Here is a 20434-nt window from a genome sequence, read left to right as displayed (position 1 = left end):
GGCAGGAATGCAGATGTAAAGCTATGGAGTAAAGGTGGCAGTGTTAGATTATGAAAAACTTAATTTCATTCCCACCTGCCCCCTTATAATTTATAATGAGTTGTTTAATGTGATTGCTGTATATCAGGTGAAGGCAAAAATGGGATACATTTAACCCATTTAGTCAGGTAAGTTTTCATTTCTTGCTTAGTGTTATTATTATTGTTTCTGTTTCACTTGCAGTGCCCATGATCTCACCAAGTGGAATCTGTATGACAAGACTTTAAGGTTGCTGGTGTTTGAAATGGAGCATGGGAGTTTGCCTGTTCTGGTGAGCTGTTAATATTTAACATTGAAAGAGGTTTTTCTTGTTAAAGCAGGAAAATTAGGACATGTTAAATAGTCTTACATGTAGGTGTCCTATGAGGGAGGAAGATACTGTTTCCATTTCTCAGTCTGGGAAACTGAGGCTATCCTTGGTATAATGTTATTGGAATCGATAAATTAATGCCATAGATTGGTTTATTTCGGAGATTGTCCAAAACCATGATAATCGCCTGACATCCGGATTGATCCTTTGCAGTGCTCAGTACTTTCCATTGATTGCACAGTCTCGCTCTCAGTGTATGTGAAATTGTTGGGACTGTGAGGAGCCCGTTACAGGTTGCCTGTAACCAGAGATTGGAATGTTTTGGACCTGTGCTTGCAGGTTAGTCTTGGTGAAGATGTTTTTTCTTTGCCAGTTGTCTCAGCTGCAGCCTTTTGGTTGTCTGGTTGCCTCAACACAAACATTGGCTTTGCCAAGATGGAGTTGTATATCATGGGATTACAAGGTGAAGTGCTCTGGCAGTTGTGAATGTTAATCAGCCCCCGTTTTCAAGTGAGAACTTGGGGTTATTTGGGAAGGGGTGAAATTTAGTTGAGTAGAGAGAGCCTGCAGCCAGTGAGTAGCAGTGGACTCCTGTAGATGGACTGGAGCACTAAGATTGGGCTTCTGCTCTCAGTTGTCCTCTGGAGGAGCCTGACTTTTACCAAAGTCTGCAGAGAAATCCTGAGAAGCTAAGCTAAAGTTAGGCTCTGTGAAAAGCCTTTTTAGTACAGTTACTCACCGTTGAACTCATCAAGACATTGGAGTTCTGCAGAGGCAGCACCTTAGTAATGAAATTTCTAGGAAATTTCTAGGAGGAAAGGTTTGCTTGTGTATAAACATACTAAGTTTATTTTGAAGGTCTAAAAACTTTACAGTGCAGAAGTAGTTATGCAAGCAGCATACAGAATGTCAGGCTTGGATGCTTTGTTTAGTCCTAAGCTTTTTGCTGTTGCACCTTTCATGTAAATAAAGAACATGTGTTTATACTTGCAGATGATCCTGCCAGCTCTCCAGTGCACGTATTTTTCTCTCCTGTGGCAACTAGCTGCAGTTTCAGAAAATTCTCCCAAGGTTGGCCACTCCGTGTAATTTTTAAACCCAGAGTTGTGCTACTAGAAATTTAAGTTGCTTTTTTGTTCTCTGATTGCCCGAAGAAAATCTAAGAAGATTATTTGTGTGTTTTCTTGAGCAAAACTAATTGAGTTGAGGTGTTTTCTCTCTGTCTCTTGCTCTTTAAAAAAAAATGTTTATGCTTTTCCATCTGCAAGATAATAAGTGAACAATGGTTCACCTCTATTTTTACTGCAAAACATGTGCATTGAATTCCTGGGGCTTGATGGAGATAAGGAACTTGTTCCACTGCCAAACAGTTTGTTGTTTTCTTGTTTCAAGCAACAAAGAATATTTGATGAAAATCTCCAGGAAGTGCTGTTGCTTTGATTTGTTTTTGTTTTCTTGTTTTACATTTCTGTCAGAAAGTTTGAGGATAGTGGTAATTTTCTCATCAGCTGACTACTTTCTTAATTGATTTTATAAAGCACGAAGCTCTGGCAGGTATTTCAGAAGACAGTCTAGTTTAAGACACCAGAGAGGTAAACTCTTTTAGGCTTTGGTTCATGTGTGAACGTGTACTTTGTGGCTCCTCTTTATGGTGATTTCTGACTACAGTGAGTGCTGCTGCTTCTGTCATTCCGTCCTCTTCCCCTGGTGCTCCTGTGCATACAAAACAGGGCACTGACATGGGCATTTGTTTTGTGTGAGAAATGCTAGCTGGGAGGCTTCCTGTTTGGAGAGTGATTCACTATCTATTCTGGTCCTGCTCCATTCCTGTGTGGATGTCTGTATCTCTCACTGCTCTAATGTGTTCTGCCTTTCAGTCCAGACACAGTTAGCTTGACTGATAATGGGGCAGCATATTTTTGGTTTGGCCGTTCATATAGGAGCAGATTTTGATTGGAAGCACAATATTACGGCCCACTCTGCAGGTCCAAATCTGGATGTTGGTAGAGAGAGAAGTTCAAAGAGCAAAACAAGAGCATTTCCTGGACAGCAGCTCTAGGACTCCCCTAATAGTGTTAAGGCAACATTTTGCCTCCCCCTCTGCTGCTTCTCAGCATGCCCTGCTATGGATCCTCTTTCTTACAAAGATACAGTTGCAGAGCGTGAAATCCAGCCCTTCTGTAAAGGCATTTCTCTTCTGCTGAGTGCTCAAAGCTCAGTGCAGTGCAACAGCTGGGACCTGGTGAAGGATCAGAAAGTATTTTATGTGGCTGTGGGCAAATCAAATAGTCTCTGCTGCTGGATTCATCTTAACAAAAAGAGGTGTCTAATTTTCTGAGTGCCAAAGATAGCAGTGTAGTTCAGCTGCTTTCCCTCTGTAGTCAGTAGTGGGAGAGCAAACAGCAGCTTCAGAAGGCAATTCGCACTGAAAATTAGGTGAGGTGGAGCAAGTTTTTATGACTACTTCCATCTCTAAAGTCGAAATCGTTGCCACTCCTTGATACAGATAAGCTGAAGTGAATAAGGGAATACATGCTAGTAGAGCTGCCCATCCTACAGACGGAGAAACAAAGAGTTTGTGACTTGCTGAATACCACTAGCCTCAGCAAGTGTGATAGATGCACATGTCCTACTAGTATTTGTCACATCTCTGCTCCAGAGTGTGTGGGGTGAAGTATGTATTTTTATGGGTTGACCTTTCTATCCCAGATATTGTGCCTGAAAACAAGACACGGTTTTAAAGTTGTTGATAGCTAGTAAGCTATTACTACTGTGAGATGTCAGATTCTTTCATAACATCATCAGTGGGAGAAAGATACGACTGTTGTTTGTTCTGTAATTTTCTATTGGATCATAGTCCCTAACATATTTGTGCTGTCACTTTTCCTAAATGTTTTTAGGAGGCTCTTCTTGCACTAAGAAGAAAGTTGAGTCATTTCAGTCAGATTTGCGTGAACTTCCTCCACCATAATGAAAAAGACGTGAGAGAAAAGGTTTGTATTTCTCTATGACTTAACTGATGTTCATGTTCAGTCCTCCTTTTAAATACCTGCGTTTCTTTTCATACTAGTATTTCCTTCTACTGATTTTTGTTAATTTTTGTCTCTTAGCAGAAAAGTCTTTAAAAAACAATCTTCAACTATTTATTTTTAAAGGAAAATTTAAGTTATGTTAGTTAAAGTCCTGCAGAAGTTAGTGCTTTAATCAAGCACAGATATGTGTCTGCATGGGTCCATCTGCAGAATCAGGGCCTGAATCTGAATGACTCAATTTGCCATTTGATAATCATTGAGTTTTCTGATTAAACTGGTCAGTGTACTGGTTGCTGTCATTGCTTTATTAATGCCTTGCTATGAATATTGCTTATAAAAAAATGGGGAAGTTTTCCAGCAATTCATGTGTTAAAAGAGACATGCTCTAGCAAAATAGAGCTGCTCTTCTTTCACATGGAAGTTTGAAATCTTTGGGTGGTGTTCATGCATGATACTTGTATATACTGTATCCTAAAGTACAAGTTCTGAAAGGGCTTAGCTGTGGCATTTTACCACATGTTGGAGCAAACAGAAGTCTTTAGCTTGCAAGGAAGAAGTGGGATAGAAACTAGGTTGTGATTTGTGGTGTTTGATGGAGATGCAAAGTGGCGCTGGCATGAAAAGTAGCACGGTCTCTAAACCCTTCTTTGGCTTTGTTTGCTTTGTGCAGGCCTTCATGATACTCTGTGACTGGTTGCTGATTCTGAGTCATCAGGATTCAAATAATAACAAAGAAGCAGTTGGACTTCTAGATTATCTTCCTAGCACATCACTTCAGGAAAAATTGCTTTTGTTTATCCAGGAACATGTTTTCATGGAGGAAGAAGAGGAAGGCAAAGGTTAGACGTCTTCATCACTGGAGAAACAGTCTGCCAGTTTTGCTGTCATACATTATCTGCAGTGAATGTTTTAGAAAAAGGGACTAGTCTTTTTTGGGTTTTTTAATGTGTGTGTGGGGCTGGTGTTTTGGTGGACTTGTTATTCACCGATCCGTACCCACTGTGGATCAACCACAGGAAATAGCTGCCAATTTACTTGTAGGATGAAAAGGGCTGTTGAAATGCAGGGATGGATAAGAACGTAGAAGTATTTGGTAGACTGAATTTGGTGGTACAGGCGATGGCGTTAGAGAAAGGCCTTGCAGTGTTAGAAGTGTCCACGCATTGAGAGCGACAATGTAAAGTGTCAGAATAACAGGCATGCAGGGCATATGCAGTGGGAAATAGCACTTGTTGCTCTGTTGCCTTTTTCAAAGCTATTTGAATGCTGTATTGAGGCTGTTATTGTGAACGGCTAAAGGCGGGTTTCTTTGGAGTTTTGGAAATGGATTGTTAGTTCATTGTGGTTTTGAGGCTGAGTTCAAGTGTCATGCCTTGAAAAACCAAGCACTGTTCTGGATCACTGTGTCAAACTCTTGTCCTTCAGATGGCATTCTGTGTTCAGTTTTGGGCACCACGCTTCTTCAGGTCATAGTATATGTGCAGGAAGTGATTGCAGCAGGAGATAGTAGAAAAGAATCCTTATTAGTAAAGGTAGAGATATAATAGTAAACCTTGCTCAAGTAGGTTGTAGTATTGTAGTGATGGGAGTTTTTGAAGCAAGCTATGTTTCAAGTTGCATGTGTTGTGTATCTGAAACTGATGAAATTGTTACTGTTTTGGGTTAGATGGCCTGAGATCTGCTTCAAACCCATTTTGATGCTTTCATTTTGTTATTCCTCCCGACAAAGGATCCCTGTCATCCCATTGCAGATTCCTTCCTGAATAGGTGATTCTGTCATGCTGTGGGTGTGCTTGTCTGTGTGCACAGCTGGCAGCTGCTCCATTTTAGTTTTAAGTGTAATTTGCAGATACTTGTGATCAATCACTTGCCTTATGTTCGTTTCCAGGCCTGCAGTTGTGCTAGAAACAGAAACTGTCCACATCAAAATTGTGGGTCAAAGACTGAAGACTTGGCAGTTGATAGATTACATTTGTAGCAGGAAAGAGTGTATCTTGGTTCTTCTGCTGCCAGAAGCTCTCCCCAAGCACCTTTGTACCTGTGTTGGAAGACTCTTAAGAGTATTTGTTTTCCACGAGTTATCCAGCTAGTAATTAACCCATGTTTCAGAAACTTAGTATCTTCTTAATGATACGCAATTTCTTTTTTCTTTCACTCTTGTTGATAATAGCTTGGAGAGTTTCATCTGAACTATTCTCTTGTTGACTGTTCATGGCAACTTTTGTAGGGTTTTTGATGAGTTATGTGCTGGTTTTGTAGCATCTGTTATTCTAGGAAAAAAAGAATTGGCTGCAATTTGTCTGGTGTCTTCCATTTGGTGTGTTTTTGCCTTTTACTCTGCACTGTTTGGTTCTGTTCAGTTCTGTTCTGTATCTGTGAGCAGTGTTGTACAAGGAGATACTGACTAGTAGAAATGCAAAAGCTTTGTGAAGATCAGAGTAGAAGACTGTGGAAATAACTCGTTTTCACTGTTGTCAGCTGGAAGCTTTGAAGTGGAAATAAACCTGCGTTTTCTGATATACACAGGAATGAGCACTAGCATCTGTTGCTTAGCATGTTGACTGAACAGCTGAGTCTATGCTATTTGGATGAAAGTTGGTCATTAAAATTGAGATATCTTGAATAAAGTAGCAGAACAAAGCTTCAATGCTTTTGTTTCCCTAGACCTGACAGAAGAGGAGGAGAGAAAGGATGAAAGTTGGAAACTTGACGACTTGCACAAAAAGCGGAGTCTTCTTGCAGCATACTGCAAGTTGATAGTGTATAATGTGGTAGAGATGACTGCGGCTGCAGAGATCTATAAGTATTATGTGAAGGTAATACTTTAGATTGTTTTAAGGTTGCTTTGCCTATCAGTGCATTTTAGTTTTTGAAAGTGGCTCCAGTGTTTGTGAAAGATGTGGGGTTAATAGTCTTATGGCTCAGAATCCTTCTATAACCTCCAAAGGTCTATACAATCAAGCAAGAGTGGGACAAAGCTCTCCTCTTTGCTCTGCAGAGGTACCTCACTGCAGAGAAAGTAACTGAAAATTTAATACAGGGTATGTCTGTCCGAAAATCTGCTCCTCAGCCTCTTCAGAGAGGCTATTGCAGAGAAGCGGTTTATGGCTGGGGAGAGTGTTTTAACTCTAGAGATTCTCACACTGAAGGAGTCCATGTACTTTGTACAGCATACACAGTCCACATGCAGGTGGCCTAGATTTCACAGGAGTTGCAGTATTTGGACAACTGGCAGAACTTCATCCCTCTGAAGTGGTTTTTAGGAGGGCGGAGAACAGCAGAGGCTGGGCAGCTTCCTCGAGTCAGCTAACAAGACTTTGGAAATATCTGAGTATGGATCTTGTTCTTTACTTCATTGGGCCCAGTGCAAGTACTGGCTAAATACAGGAAACTCTGTATTTCTCTGCTGAGGAGGCTTAGTTCTTTTGTTATAATAAATATTTCACAATTTCAGTGTAACTTTTAATCCTCATGTTACTCTTAAAGGAACATACCATTGCTTTACATATGAAATAATACAAGAAGTCCAGTTTTCATCTTTTAGCTTGGATGTTCTGATATTGGGAGTGTTTTGTGAACTGCTTGTGTCTTGGGAACAGTGACGTGTTCTGTGTACTCCTAGTATTAAAGAAGGGAAATGATAATATTCATTTGTTTTGTTGTTGTTAATAGACCTACAATGATTTTGGAGACATAATTAAGGAAACGTTAAGCAAGACAAGGCACAATAACAAAATTCAGAGTGCCAAGACACTGATTCTCTGTCTGCAGCAGGTAAGGTTAAGATTAAAGCAAGAGGTTAGGAGCTCTTATGACAGCAGTATCCATACTGGAATTTTTTTACCCACCTTGCCATAATTATTCAAATTCATTAAAAAACCTGGTGGAATAAATCGTTTCCTTGCCTGTAGTTTCTATGTGTATGTTGGTTTTGCATGTCATAATTAAAACCCCTTCCAAATCATCTCATCTGTTTTAACAATACAATTTTGAGTATGGTTTTTTGTCTCCTCTTTAATCTTCAAATGCACAGTGTGTTAGGGCTGTTGTGAGATTGCAGAGTGTTTCTTGGGATGTGGTAGGCGTCTCTTAATCTTAACAAAGGTTAAAGATATTATTCTGTGTTTTATGGACCTCCTCAATCCTTATTGAATTTGAGGAACCGCAAATATGCCTCTGGCTGGCCAGCTCTAATCCCCAGTCTTCTCAGTATTTTTTTCTGGAAGAAAGTGGGTTGCAGCTCTTTTGAAGGGTCTCAGTTTCTGGGGATTGCAGCTGCTGACTGATAAGGCCAGTTAGCTATTTTAGCAGCTGCTTTTGCCAGCTCTGCCCATGACCAGAGCTGCTTCTAGCTGGGAGTCGTGCTGTAAGCCACAGAGCAGGCTCATCCCGGGGGTTCTGATACATGAGCTTTGCTTATTTCACACACATTGCCAGGGGCTTAGATCTGTGAACTAGCCCCTGAAATCTGAGCTTAGATGAGGCTAAGCAGCATTTGGCTACATATATTCTGCTGACATAGTAAGGACTTCGTGTTTAGGTATCGCATAGACAACAGGCCCTTTTTGGCCTTGGCTTGACCTTGAAAGTTAACAGATTGAAGAGAAAAAGCTACCTCCATGTTCTGTTAGGGAAAAGCCCCAAAACATTGTTAACTGGACTCAAGACGTGCTCTTCACCCAGTCTCACTCTTAGAAATTGGACTATGCTGCTGCTGAACTTGCTGCTTTGTATCTGCATTCTGGTACTCTGAAAGCCTCGTGGGCAAAATAGGCCTCTGCAGCTTGATTCAGAAGTCCCAACAGGAGATTCGGTCAGTGTAACCATCATCAGGAATTGGTTCTCTGTTCATTCACATAATTTTTTTTTCTTCTTTTTTGATCTGTGCCTCTCTGTTAAGCACAGCAGTGTCCTCTGTCAATTCCTTGTCACACTCGTGTGCTTCCGAAGCACAGGACCTACCTGCTTATTTGTAAGGCATCTGTCTGTGTAAGCTAACTGTTGCTGGCAGTGCATGTCTCTGTGCCCTCCTGGTGCTTTGCCTGTAGGATTACATGTGGTTGCTCCTCTGAGACTTCTTTTGCAGCTGTTTCAGACACATGCAGAAAGCCAAGACAGCAGTAGCGGTGTGGACTTCTCCTCTGCTTCCTTCACAAATATGAAAGAACTTGCTCGTCGCTTTTCACTAACGTTTGGCTGGGACCAAGTGAAATCTAGAGAGTCTGTAGCCATGATACACAAGTATGTGCCATGTAACATAACTTTGTTCGTGGTCATTGCTTTTGTTAGTTGTCTGTTTTATTACTGTTCTTTTTTTTTTTTTCCCCTCCTTTCTTCCAATAGGGAAGGGATTGAATTTGCTTTTCAAGGAGCTACTGGAGTAGATGGAAAATGCTTGCCTCCTAACTTGAGCTTTCTGTTGATCATCAGTGAATTTTCCAACAAGCTGCTAAAGCCAGACAAAAGACTAGTGTAAGTTAAGTTCTTGTGCACTGTCATACATGGTTTGTGTTTTGTGCTTCCCTGTACGTGGGACAGTTGACCTTCAGTGCCTTTTCAGAGAACCTTTGAAATCAATCCGCCCCTGAGGCTGTTAGTTTGAGAGCCACTTGTTGAATTTTGTAGTAGTAGTTATTTTAGATTGTATGTGCAGCATGTGTTCTACATCTTTTTTAGACTTAGTTGTGGCCACACATGGCCATTCTTTTAAAGGAAAGACAGTGTTGATTTGGTGGAAGAGATTTGCCACTGGACTGACTAGTGGAGCAGGAGGAATGCTTTTCTGAACAGAAAAGCAAAGCAGAAAAGATTGAGGAAGAGAGAGTGCTGGGATCAATATTTTGTAATGATTTAATTCCACAGCTTCAGGACTCAGTTATGTGAGTTTCATATGTCTGGAATAGAAATTTACATGATGCTATTCATACTGTGAACATTTAAGTTAAATAATTTATTATTTGCAGGGGAACACGACCTGATCCAGTTGGGCCCATGCCTTACAGTGGTTTAAGTGTTTACATTTAATAATACAAGAATTATAGCTTTATTTTGGCATTGTGGGGCATGATGCATCCGAACAGAGAGTTGTATGATTGTGCTCTCACTCCCTTCTTCACCTGCCTCAACTCCAGCCATTTTTGAGAAGGAAGTAATGTTTTTTTCTTCTCTTTGATACTCTCTTTGACCTCATTACTTCCCTAGCCAGTGCTGCTTATTTTGGATCTGGATTTCTGCACTTCAGTCTTCTGTGTACAGATATGCTAAAAACTGTTGCAAAATATATAACAGGGATTTCCATTTTCCTGAGAGTTTATTTGAAGACATGGGACAATTGTAAGATGAGACGTTAAGACACATCTGCCTGTTTGAATTTCTGAGCAAATCACTCCCGTACCTAACAAGAAAGGTTCCACTTCGGAGAAGTCAGCAGAAATGGAAAAAAAACCCCAATCATCACATCTTGCTGAGCCTTGTGTAACTTATTTACTCCTGTGTCACTTTGTCTTAAATTGAAGGTTGACTTCCATGGGGATCATCAACTGGTTTTTATATACAAGGGTCAGGAGTGGTAAAGCATCTACTCCCCTATTCCGCTACGTGACAAACACAACTTACTAATGATTGCCAGCTACCCAGACAGTGCATTTAAAAAATGAACTAAACCCCAAAATGCGAAGTACAGAAGAAATATATTTGACATATACTGATTACAACCCCTGGTAAATCTGAAGTGGATAATCTATGGATAGTGATAACTTCTCTTTCTATTCTTGCATAAAGAGAAAATCTTTATGACTAGAATTGGTTTTCACTGAATCACAGAATGGTTTGGGTTGGAAGGGACCTGAAAGATCATCTTGTTCCAACTCCTCTGCCCATGAACAGGGACACCTTCCACTAGACCAGGTTGTTCAAAGTTCCATCCAATCTGGCCTTGAACACTTGCAGGGAGGGGGCATCTACACCTTCTCTGGGAAACCCGTTCCAGTGCCTTGCCAACCTCATGGTGAAGAATTTCTTCCTAGTGTCTGATCTAAATCTAAGCTCTTCCAGTTTGAGACCATTACCCCTCACCCTTATCACTACAATCCCTGATACACAGTCCCTCCCCATGTTTCCTGTAGGCCCCCTTTAAGTACTGAAAGGCTGCTATAACATCTCCCCAGAGCCTTCTCTTCTGCAGGCTGAACAACCCCAGCTCTCTCAGCCTGTCCTCACAGGGGAGGCACTCCAGCCTCTGTTCTGTACCATTTCTATACAACTCTGTCCATGTCATCTGGATATTGAAGAGCTGCTATCATCTGCATGGTGACACTTGAGCGATAAGTCGATTTCTGTTAATCCATCCTGGAAGAACATTATCATTTCATTTACCTTCAAGGAGTGATTTTTAATTAAATAAGAGGAAAATATTTCTTCACCGATGTGGGCAAATTTAAAGCTAAATCTGATAATATTTTTCCTAGGGCTTTATTTAACTCCTTGACCAAAGGAAAAATTCCAGAAATATATTCTTGAATATATTAGATATATTCGGGTAGGTTTAGTCACTGAAAACTTTTGTGGAATATACAGAACTTAGCAGGGAATGCACTTTGACTTCAGTTCTTACTGCTTTGGACCTTCCCACTGCTGCTGGGAGCAAATGGGAAACAATAAAATTCACAAGGGGGGAAATTGCAATTTTATCCACAAGTACCTTCAGACTGTGTTTCTAGAGTAACAGTTTCTATTCTGGGAGGCCTAAAATGCCTCACAGGGGCTGGAGATTATATTTCCTCTTAGAAATATTTAGGTTTAGCTCCATCATAAATTACTAGATGGAATGTTTTAGGTCAACATGAACTTTTAGAAATAAACATCTGGTTATTTTCATTTTTATTATTAATCATAGGATTGATGTCCAGGTCTCTATGTTAACATATGTGAATGTACCTCTAATAGACGAGATACAGAATATGGGCATTTGTTAGAAAGGAGTGTATTTCAACACCATCAAAGTGTATGGATTTTAGCCTCCTCGTCTATAATTGCTCAGGCTGTAGCAGTAAAACATCTGACTTGTCAGTTGCTCAGTGCCACAAAACGTGCACACAAGAAATGAATTATTGAATAACGAGCAGCACGAAGGGCCTGATTCCTGAATCAGTAGAAGTCTTTCCTTTGACGTTGATAGCAGTTGGATTAGATCCTAAAACAGTAGTTACAATACGTGCTTGTTTGAAACCAACAAATTCCATTACCAGGGTTTCTTGATCCCTGGGGCCCCCAGAGCCCGGGATTCTAATTGTTTTGGAGTCAGTGCTTACCCTAACCTCCTCCCAGCACCGGTTTTCTTGTTTTGCAAAGCGAATGCAATACCCGATACTTTCCAGGCCACACTCCTAATCAAAGAAAGAGTAATATACTGTACAGGCTGGCGTTAGAACCGTCACTTCTGGTATTTGCTGTGGTGGGGTCTGTTTTAATAACACTGGGCTTGATTTTAAAGTGATGAGCTGTAGCTGAGATGTAGTGAATATCCAGTGTCTAATCCTGAGTCGGACTTTGTTTTTCTTATTGTTGTGAAGTAGGAATGGGTCAGAAAGACTTTGTCTGAAATGTTCTGTTTTTAAAAAAGAGTGTTTGAAGACCTCTCTGCTCCAGAAGAGGTGATAACTCCACCTGGGATTCAGGGAGGCCCAGTGTCAAGTCTCTGGATTGAATGGGGCAGAACAGGGATTTGAATCAATGTTTCCCACACATCCTGTGTGTTGCCCTAACTGCAGAGCTGTTAACTGCTTCTTGCAGACACTTGAAATTTTACTGGGAACCTGAGAGAATTGGATTGAGTTTGAGGTGATATTACAGAAGAGTGGTTTTATTGGTTGTTCTGCATTTTAATTTTGACAAAACAGGCACTCATGGCGTAAATACCCCATTTCCTGACCTGCTGTACTATTGAATGACAAGGAGCATCTCTCTCCTGGGATCGATTGCCTTTGTGTTGCAGTCCGTGAGGCGGAAAAGGGCCACCAGGAGAAGGGGTGCATTCTTGCAGACTTCTGCTCTGTTCAGACCGCTCCTGGCAGCAGCAACTGTCAGTGACTTTTTCTGCAAATTCTTTCTGGAGACCACTGTAATTCTGTAATTCCTGTGGATCTAGTGTTATTTCTAATGCTAAAATTCAAGAACTCTTTTAGCTTTAAAGGCATTTGCATTTTAAATATTCAATTATTTCAGAGATGTCAGATACTTCTGAGAAAAGGGATGCCCTTTCTTCTTCAAAAGTTTGGTCTGCACCTTTGGAGAGCTAAAGGGAAAATGCTGTTCTAGCAATACCTTTCCTAGATATTGAGGGGGAAGACACCGAGTTTTCTTACGCTTGCTTTTGCTTTTCTCCAGGTACAGTTACTTACAGAGGTACGTAGCAGAACCGCTGCCTTGCAGAGGAGATGAATGGCAGCCGTTGATTTGCTACAGAAACTCTTTATTGGCCAATGAAGATGAGGAGAGCTCTGTCCTCGGCAGTTCAAGAGAGTGCCCCACGGGCACGTCTAAGACGCCTTCTTTCAAAAGGAAATTGTCTAACGGTATGAAAACTTCCCTGGTCTGGATCAGCTGTATTTGTTTTGTCCCAGCTAAAATGCACTTCGTGCTTTGTGTTAGCACTACCACAGTGTGTTGGATGTTGGGGACTTTCCAGTTTGAAAGTGGTTTTTGCTTTCAGCTTTGTTGTTAAAGGTCTGTTCATCACTCAGTAGCAGTAAGGTTGGTCTGGAGACTTTGAGCCAAAGTCAGATAATCTTGAATTCTGCTCTGTACTGAGCGCTGGCATTTGTCTGTGCCATTGAGAACTTGGTTCACTGCTTTCAGTTGTTCAGGGCGTTGTTGCTTTAGGCTCTGTAATTAATTGAGACAGGAGGGATATTTCCAGGAGTTGATTTCAATCTTCAGCCCAGATGACCTGGGACAGATCATCTTCTGGGGTCTTCCCCTCTGTTGAATTTCTAGGGAAACTGTAAGATTATAGTTGGGTGGGCTGCATCCCAGCTTTAGAAGCTTTCATGGACTTCCAGTCTGTACAGCATGGATATGGTGGGACTTACTTAGTTAAATGTAGAAAAAACCGTTATAAAAACAGTTGCCAGCAAAAACGCTAAGTGCTTTGGACACGTACAGTTGTACGTGGAGGAAAGGGAATTTTTCCAGAGAATCCTTCAGTGTCTTTCTCATCCTCTCTCAGAAGTTTTCTTTCCAGTGACTTGCCTTTAGAAAGCTTGTTCCTTTGTGTCCCAAAGGCCCTCCTTTCTTGAGGGTTGTGTAGACTCAGCAGTACTGATAGCACTTATGGACTGGGGCCAAGATCATAAATCTAGATTGCAAAAATGACCGGGGGAAATTAAATGGATTTTCTTTTGTGTGGCTTTTAGCTGTCTCCTTCGTTAAATGAATGCTTTGCTCCAAATCTCCCTCTGAGCTTGGCCACATTGCTTCACTGCTCTGGGGAACATGTTGGAAATGTCTATCTCAAGACTTCTGAGGGTGAGGCTGGAGAATGAGGCTGTTCACTGTCTGTTACAGGGTCTTTGCCTGAAACCAGCCGGTCTGAAGCAGCAAGCAAAGCTGCAGACCTGCAGTGTGCTTCCCAGCTTGCCTCTGCAGCAGGGAACAGGAGAAAGAGGCTGAAATCTCGAGAGATGCGCTTGCAGGAGCATTTGCCATTCCTTGGTTCAGGAGGGCTGCGGAGAAGATACTGGTGAGTTTTACATCTTATAAGCTCCTTCACTTGTCCTGGTATTAACAGCTGAGCTCTCGCTGTCCACCTCTGCTTCTGGTTTTTTGCAATACTTCCATGAGCAAAGGGTGTGTGCTCCTTCTGTCCTTCTTATGGGCTGTGTCCCAAGGACAGGTGGGTTTTTTGTTTCCTCAGTCCAGTATCTACATTTGCTGCTTCAGCCTGATTGGCCCCAATTGTCAGAGGGCCTCTGTGCCTTCTTGGACTAGTATTGAGCGTGCAGAGAAGAATACAAGGAAGGAAGGAGGAAGGTTCCCTGTCCCACTTCTCTTGTCTCTGTGCTGATTAGAGGCTGTGGTATTACTCCCTGATGAGTGTTTTCTGCATCTCTGGAAATGAAAGAGGATTCTTTTCTCTGCAGACTGCTTTTGGGCTCTATAAAGCACTTAAAGTAGTCAGTTGGGATGTCTTCCTTTAATACAGTTCATTTATTGCAGCGTTAGGTGCCATTTCCAGTATTGGTGGGCTAAAAGATGAAACACAGATCCCAGAAAGAGACATGTCTTTCCGAGTTTTGGGACACCTGTTGAATGGACCTGGTGAACGAATGCAAGTTAAATAGAACAAAAATTTATTAAACATGAAGGTAGCCCCTGTTTCAGTGAATGTTTTGTTTCTGAACTGCTTTATTGGCAATTCCTCAGAGCATAACCTCTTTCAAACCCAGGAAATACTGAGCCAGAAACTTTGGGTTGCCTTACATGGATATCTCAGCAGCAAAGCCTTATATGTGAACTACTCTGCCTTAAGCCATGAGGAACCTCTGTTATAAAGTTTCTGAAGACTTGGCTTTGGTTTTGGTTTTTCCAGTAAAGATGAGATTAAGGCAGAAGACGTCTCGGAGGAGGGTCAAGCAGAGGACACAATTGAAGATGTCGATGTTGATGTTGTTGGTGCAGACCAGGTAATTCTAATTCAAGTTTTCCGTCTCTGAGGAGAGCTGTAGTTTAGGTGGGTGAATGTGAGTTCAGAATCTCATCAGCAGCAAAGGGGCTGCTCTTTTGTGGTCCCTTTCAGGCTGAGAAAAGGGTTTTTCCCCTCTTCCCTTTCTACCTACAGCCGTAGTTTTCTTCTTCAGCTGGATCTGCATTTTTCAGACAATTCTTCTTGTAGCATGTAGGCATCCTTAGGTACATTGAACACCCCCTAGGATGCGTTAAGAGGAGGATCTATTTCTTTTTTTCCCCATACCACAAAGCCTCTCAATTAAGAGCCATTTGCTGCTGTTGCTTCATGTTACTGACACACTGCAGAGGTGGCACTGCTGCACGGCCTGCAGGGAATGTCTACTTCAAAAATGGTGTTTGCATTGTGCTCTTCAGAGCAAAAGACTTGGACTGTGTCTGATGACTGGTCAGCCCAGGGCTGTGGCTGGAGTGTCCCTTGTTTCTTGTCCTTTTCCCGTCAGGGCTGTTGGGGATATTAAATTGTCCTCAGACCAGCTGGGGATTTGAAGGGAAGCGTGCGAGCATTGTGGGCTGGGAGTGGCAGCCGGCGTAACCTGGGGTTTGTCTCGTGGGCACTGATTGCCTTCAGGATCAGATAAAAGTTTGGCATGACTGCAGCTGTCTGTCTGGGTCTCGGCTCAGCACGGCAGTGGATGCTTGTAGCAGGGAAGGGCTTCTAGCCCTTTGGGCCAGTGGAGTGCAAGGACCCAAACAGGGTGTTGTACCCAGGAGTCTTTCAGGAGCTACTGTACTGAAAAGGGAAAAAAACCCCAAAGAGGCCACGAGGTTTCCTGTGCTGCAGCTAATCACAACCCTCCCCTCCTCTAAGGGTTTGCTGTGTCAGCCTTTGCAAGGGGCTGAGTGGTTCCTTAAGGTTTTCCTCCTGTATTTCCTCTTGCTCTCTGAACTTGTAATACAATGTAAACACAGTGTTTGGCAGACAGTATTTTTTGCAGTGATTCAGGCAACTCCTTGATGTGCAGTGGTTCTGGTTATCCAGGACCTAAAACACAGCCACGTTCAAAGACCTTGTATGACACTTGAATTTTGAAACTAGTTTTTCCTGTAATATTGAGCCACTGGTTTCTTCTCACATTTGAGCGGTGGGTTGTTTTTAAAAGAGGACTAGATGGAAAAAAGGACTTCTACCTTTTCTTTCAGTTATATGCCTGTTAAAGTGAAGACTATTTGTTTGGACCATGTGCTTGGAGCAGCTCCTGTTGAAGATAGATAGATAGATAATAAAAGAATTTATGTCTGTGGACCAAGATCGAAGCTGTACAGACAATGCACTATGTAGCTAGTATGGGGCCTTTCCCTGTAGTGTCTTTTCTGGCCTTCCTGTGGTATACAAATGCTTCTTTCCTTTTGTGGAGTCTAAATATACTGTGTTCCAAGACCCAGCTACGGCCAGGCTGCTAGACGGTTAGATGCTATACTCTACTCTTACTCTGATTACTTACTTACGTGCTCTTACATGATATTACCTTCACAGTATGAGATTGACAATCTTTTTTTTTTTTTTTTTTTTTTTTTTCCCCCCGGGTAAGGGAAGGTAAAAAGGATATTACCTTCACAGTATGAGATTGACAATCTTTTTTTTTTTTTTCTTTCTTTCTTTCCCCCCCGGTATAGGACAGTTAAGATGCTGAAAGGGTAAATGAAAGTAAGTGAAGACCACACTACCATTTTTTTTCCTGTAAATCGTTTAACTGAAAATGGGGTTGTGATGGCATTAACCAAGGAGATACATATCAAGTCAAATTTCTGCTTGTTGGCATCCACCCAGAACCCATTACTAGCACTGCAGTTGATGTCTCCACATGGCTCTTCTCCCATTTGGCTGTTGTGTTTCTGAGGCTGTGGGTGTTACGAACATCATTACTCAACTGCATCCTGGTCCTTGATGCGGTCTTGGAAGAATACCCAGCCTAAGGATTGGAACCAGGGTATTGACAAATACTCAGTCAGAGACTCGGTAAACTACGTGAGACAAGGTTGCTTCAGTGGGCACAGGGAGAGCATTCTGCTGGATCTAGTTTTTGCCGTTTAAGATAACCAGAGGGATAGCTACTTGTTTCCTTGTACTGGACACCGGGAGAAAGGAGCCTGGCCCAGCTGTGAACACTGTGACCTGCTGGGTGAAGGCAAGTGACTTGGCAGTGCTGTTTCCTGCCTGTAAAATGGAAAACCTGGATCAAATAATCTGAAAGTATTTCTAAATTCCAGTAATTATAGAGATGTGGTTAGTGGTCTGTGGGGATCAGGACACGTTCCCAGGAGACTTGCATCAAGGCTTCTAAGTAACAAAGGAAGAAACAGCGGACCAATGGACTGACTGTTTTCCCTGGGGTGATAGCCTTTATTCACAGCAACCATGTGGTATTTATTTGGAAAATATGAAGCCTGAGAAGACAATGTAAATAGACTGTAAATATGGCCCTTCAAAAGTATGTCTTTTTCCATTAAGATCTTCACTGTAGAGGGTGGGTAGTGGTGGCTGCTTTTGCTAACTCATTGTTGCTGCTCCATGGAATTGTACATTGCATTTCATACTATCAATCAGCTTTTTTGTTTTTGAATATCTATATATATTTTGGATTTTGACTGTGTAAAATAAACTATGGAACTATTGCTATCCATTAGTACTGAAAGTGCAAGTGCTACTGACACACCAAGTCCAAAGAAAGAAGAGCAGCAGTGCCTCTGGCCTTCTCATTTGCCCCATTAGTAGACCGAGAAGTGAGCTCCCAGGAACATGGATGTTAGAGCCATGGCTGTCTCCCAAGGCCCAGGTGTCCTGCAGTGGCAATGGTAAAACCATTACTTTTCATTTCGTGTAGTTAGTTAATAAGTATGCAGTAGGCTAATACAAGGGGAGAGGCAGCACTCCACAAGGTAACTGATGGCTCACCCAGATCAGCTTGTTCTTTGTTTCCCTCAGTCAGTAACCTGACTCAGTCAGTAAGCAATAACACTGTAATTTGCTCTAACAGATCCCTACAAATCTTTTAGGAAAAGAGGGACTTGGTTATTGTGAGTGTAATAGAGAGCAGGCACTTCATTCAGCACAAAGTGACAACAACAGCTACAGAGAGAGATCTACCCTGCACCCCTGCCCTGCTCAATGGAGGAGTGTCACTGTGTAACTGAGAAAGCTCTTGGCCATAGAGTGCCCATTCACAAACTCCCTTTAAGGAGGGGGGTTCTAGCTGTAGGGTTTCATGTAGTAGGCCACCACCTCTTGAGCAGTACCAGAAGCTGAGGATCCTCTTCCAGAAAGCCAGTAGTTCCTCCTCTCCCGGAACAGATCATAACACAACTACTCTGTAAATCTTGGCTGTTTAAAAACCCCAAACCATGGGCAAGTAGTGAAAGGTATCTGACCAACACTAGAGAAATTTGATATTGATTATTCCACTTTTAAACTCATCAATTGACCCCGATTTTAATACCATTCAAAGGATTCTTAAAAATAGTGATTTGAGTTTTCCTTGGTAAAGTTCCCTAGCAGACACCAGGGAGGAGTGTCTTTACCCAGGCTCTCTGCATTGAGCAGAACAGATTTCTCTCTACCAGTTGCAGCTGCTCAGCAACACTGTTGTCTGGATGAAGAAGAACCTCCTACAGCTCGATTGCTCTGAGTATGCAGCTTGGTGTAATTATCCAGCCAGACTGCATACATCTGTAACCCATTGCGTCTTAAATGGTAAGTTGTTTGTTGGTTGTACAGAATACACAACCCAGTAATTAGAACTGTTAAATGACACGTATGAAAATCTTTATTTGAAAATACAAACACGATTTTAAAACATCTTAACAGATCTACACTGCAACCGAAAAAATAACTTACATCTTTTTGTACATTTTTTTTCTCTCAACAAAATCTGTTTAACAGTAAGAGTGAGGCAACAAATTCAAGCTGCTGTGACACTGATGAATATCCATGGAATGTGTCAATAGCAAACAACTGAAGGGGGGACAGACAAAAGCACTGAATGCCCACAACAAATTAGTGCACATCACTGATCAAGTAACATTTATACAAAGGATTTAAAAAAAATTGGTTCCTTCTACATGAAATAACACACTCGTTTTGGATCAAGTATGAACACTAAAACAGACTTCATTATTAAATAATGTTTTATAATGAACATTAATGAAAAGACTGAAGTTTAAAAGGGCAAGCAAAATCAAAGTTGGGGCAAACAAGGACTACACAGAGAAGAGAAGCAACTTGTCTCAGGCATTTGCTTTCCTTGTGCACTAATATGCTGAGCTTGTCAAATGAAACTCTGCTTGTAAATGAGAGCCGGATCCTGCACTCAGTCATAAAAACCCCAGGGCTGTCTATGAGCTTGTTATCACTGCAGGCCAGGTGGACACTGTCACCTTACCTCCCGCAGCAGGACAGGAACACCTGTCCACCTGCGGGATGGAGATGGTCAGTGCACCACACATCAACTTCGAGAGAATTACAGTTCTCTTAAAAAGATTAGATTACTTTTCTCTAAAGTCAAATATTGTTATTTTTCCAAAAAGGAATTATCCAACATCTGTAAATAAATATTTTGATCTGTTTTACAAACTGTCAACTATTGAATAAATACAAAAAGTTTCATCATTCCATACAAATTTTTTTTCCTTTAAAAGGTAGTGTAGTGATTAAATATTTTTGAGCACAAAACTAAGCTGACTTCCTGGAATCAAAACCCACTGAAACATATAGGTGTGTAGCAGACCTGCTGCAGACCGTCCCTTTTCTTCTGCAAGTGTTGACTGTAAGTAACCACTACTCAAAGTCCTCCTCATAGTCGTATTCATCCAAGTCTACATCAGCCAGATGGGAAGGCATTTCAAAAAACGGTCTCTTTTCCATTTGATACTTTAGGACATTCGCCTTCTGATGGTCTACAGGATTCAGCTCTGCTTCATATCTGCAAGTGGGCAGAAAACAAAAAGGAAAATGAAGGAGTCTAGCTACACCAGCAAGCACCAAAAGTTAGAACACTAACAAGGCATCTGCAAGAGCAACGTGAATTCTAATATTTTATTTACAGTAAAGAAACACGTAACTAAAAGCAGCACTAGGTGTCTGTGACAATTCAGTTCGAGCTAGCTTATGCTCCCATCATGCGCAGAACTTACTGAGATCTGCAGCTGTATGGCAAGGATTCAAAGCGCACACTGCTCCAGTGGACTACTTCTAAGTTAGAAATGGTCAAGTGCAAGACTGAAGTACTTGACAAAAACCCCTCAAGTTCCTGTCAAGAAAGCTAAAATTAGGCTCAGTTAACGAAGAACAAACTACACCTGCAGTAGATATAAC

The 20434-nt window shown here is 41.6% G+C and overlaps 2 protein-coding genes across 2 annotated transcripts in view; one reads left to right on the top strand and one right to left on the bottom strand.

Annotated features, from left to right (window-relative positions):
• The window catches only part of LOC104496707 (cohesin subunit SA-2-like), a 59815-nt gene extending 44157 nt beyond the window's left edge, over nucleotides 1–15658 (top strand). The window contains exons 21-32 of the mRNA XM_010139869.1: nucleotides 223–310; nucleotides 1343–1420; nucleotides 3253–3342; nucleotides 4052–4220; nucleotides 6046–6197; nucleotides 7054–7155; nucleotides 8468–8622; nucleotides 8725–8853; nucleotides 12766–12953; nucleotides 13945–14119; nucleotides 14969–15062; nucleotides 15596–15658. Coding sequence (XP_010138171.1) covers nucleotides 223–310; nucleotides 1343–1420; nucleotides 3253–3342; nucleotides 4052–4220; nucleotides 6046–6197; nucleotides 7054–7155; nucleotides 8468–8622; nucleotides 8725–8853; nucleotides 12766–12953; nucleotides 13945–14119; nucleotides 14969–15062; nucleotides 15596–15658 — 1483 coding nt within the window. The remainder of the gene's footprint in view (nucleotides 1–222; nucleotides 311–1342; nucleotides 1421–3252; nucleotides 3343–4051; nucleotides 4221–6045; nucleotides 6198–7053; nucleotides 7156–8467; nucleotides 8623–8724; nucleotides 8854–12765; nucleotides 12954–13944; nucleotides 14120–14968; nucleotides 15063–15595) is intronic.
• Nucleotides 15659–19544: 3886 nt separating this feature from the next.
• Nucleotides 19545–20434, bottom strand: part of PPP2R3B (protein phosphatase 2, regulatory subunit B'', beta) — a 37841-nt gene continuing 36951 nt past the window's right edge. Inside the window, exon 13 of the mRNA XM_010139858.1 lies at nucleotides 19545–20042. Coding sequence (XP_010138160.1) covers nucleotides 19898–20042 — 145 coding nt within the window. The 3' untranslated portion in view covers nucleotides 19545–19897. The remainder of the gene's footprint in view (nucleotides 20043–20434) is intronic.

The sequence above is a fragment of the Buceros rhinoceros genome, unplaced genomic scaffold, assembly GCF_000710305.1.
Source record: "Buceros rhinoceros silvestris isolate BGI_N320 unplaced genomic scaffold, ASM71030v1 scaffold580, whole genome shotgun sequence".
Classification (NCBI taxonomy): Eukaryota; Metazoa; Chordata; class Aves; order Bucerotiformes; family Bucerotidae; genus Buceros; species Buceros rhinoceros.
The sequence above is the reverse complement of the archived record's forward strand: the minus strand, read 5'-3'. Positions and strand labels throughout refer to the sequence as shown.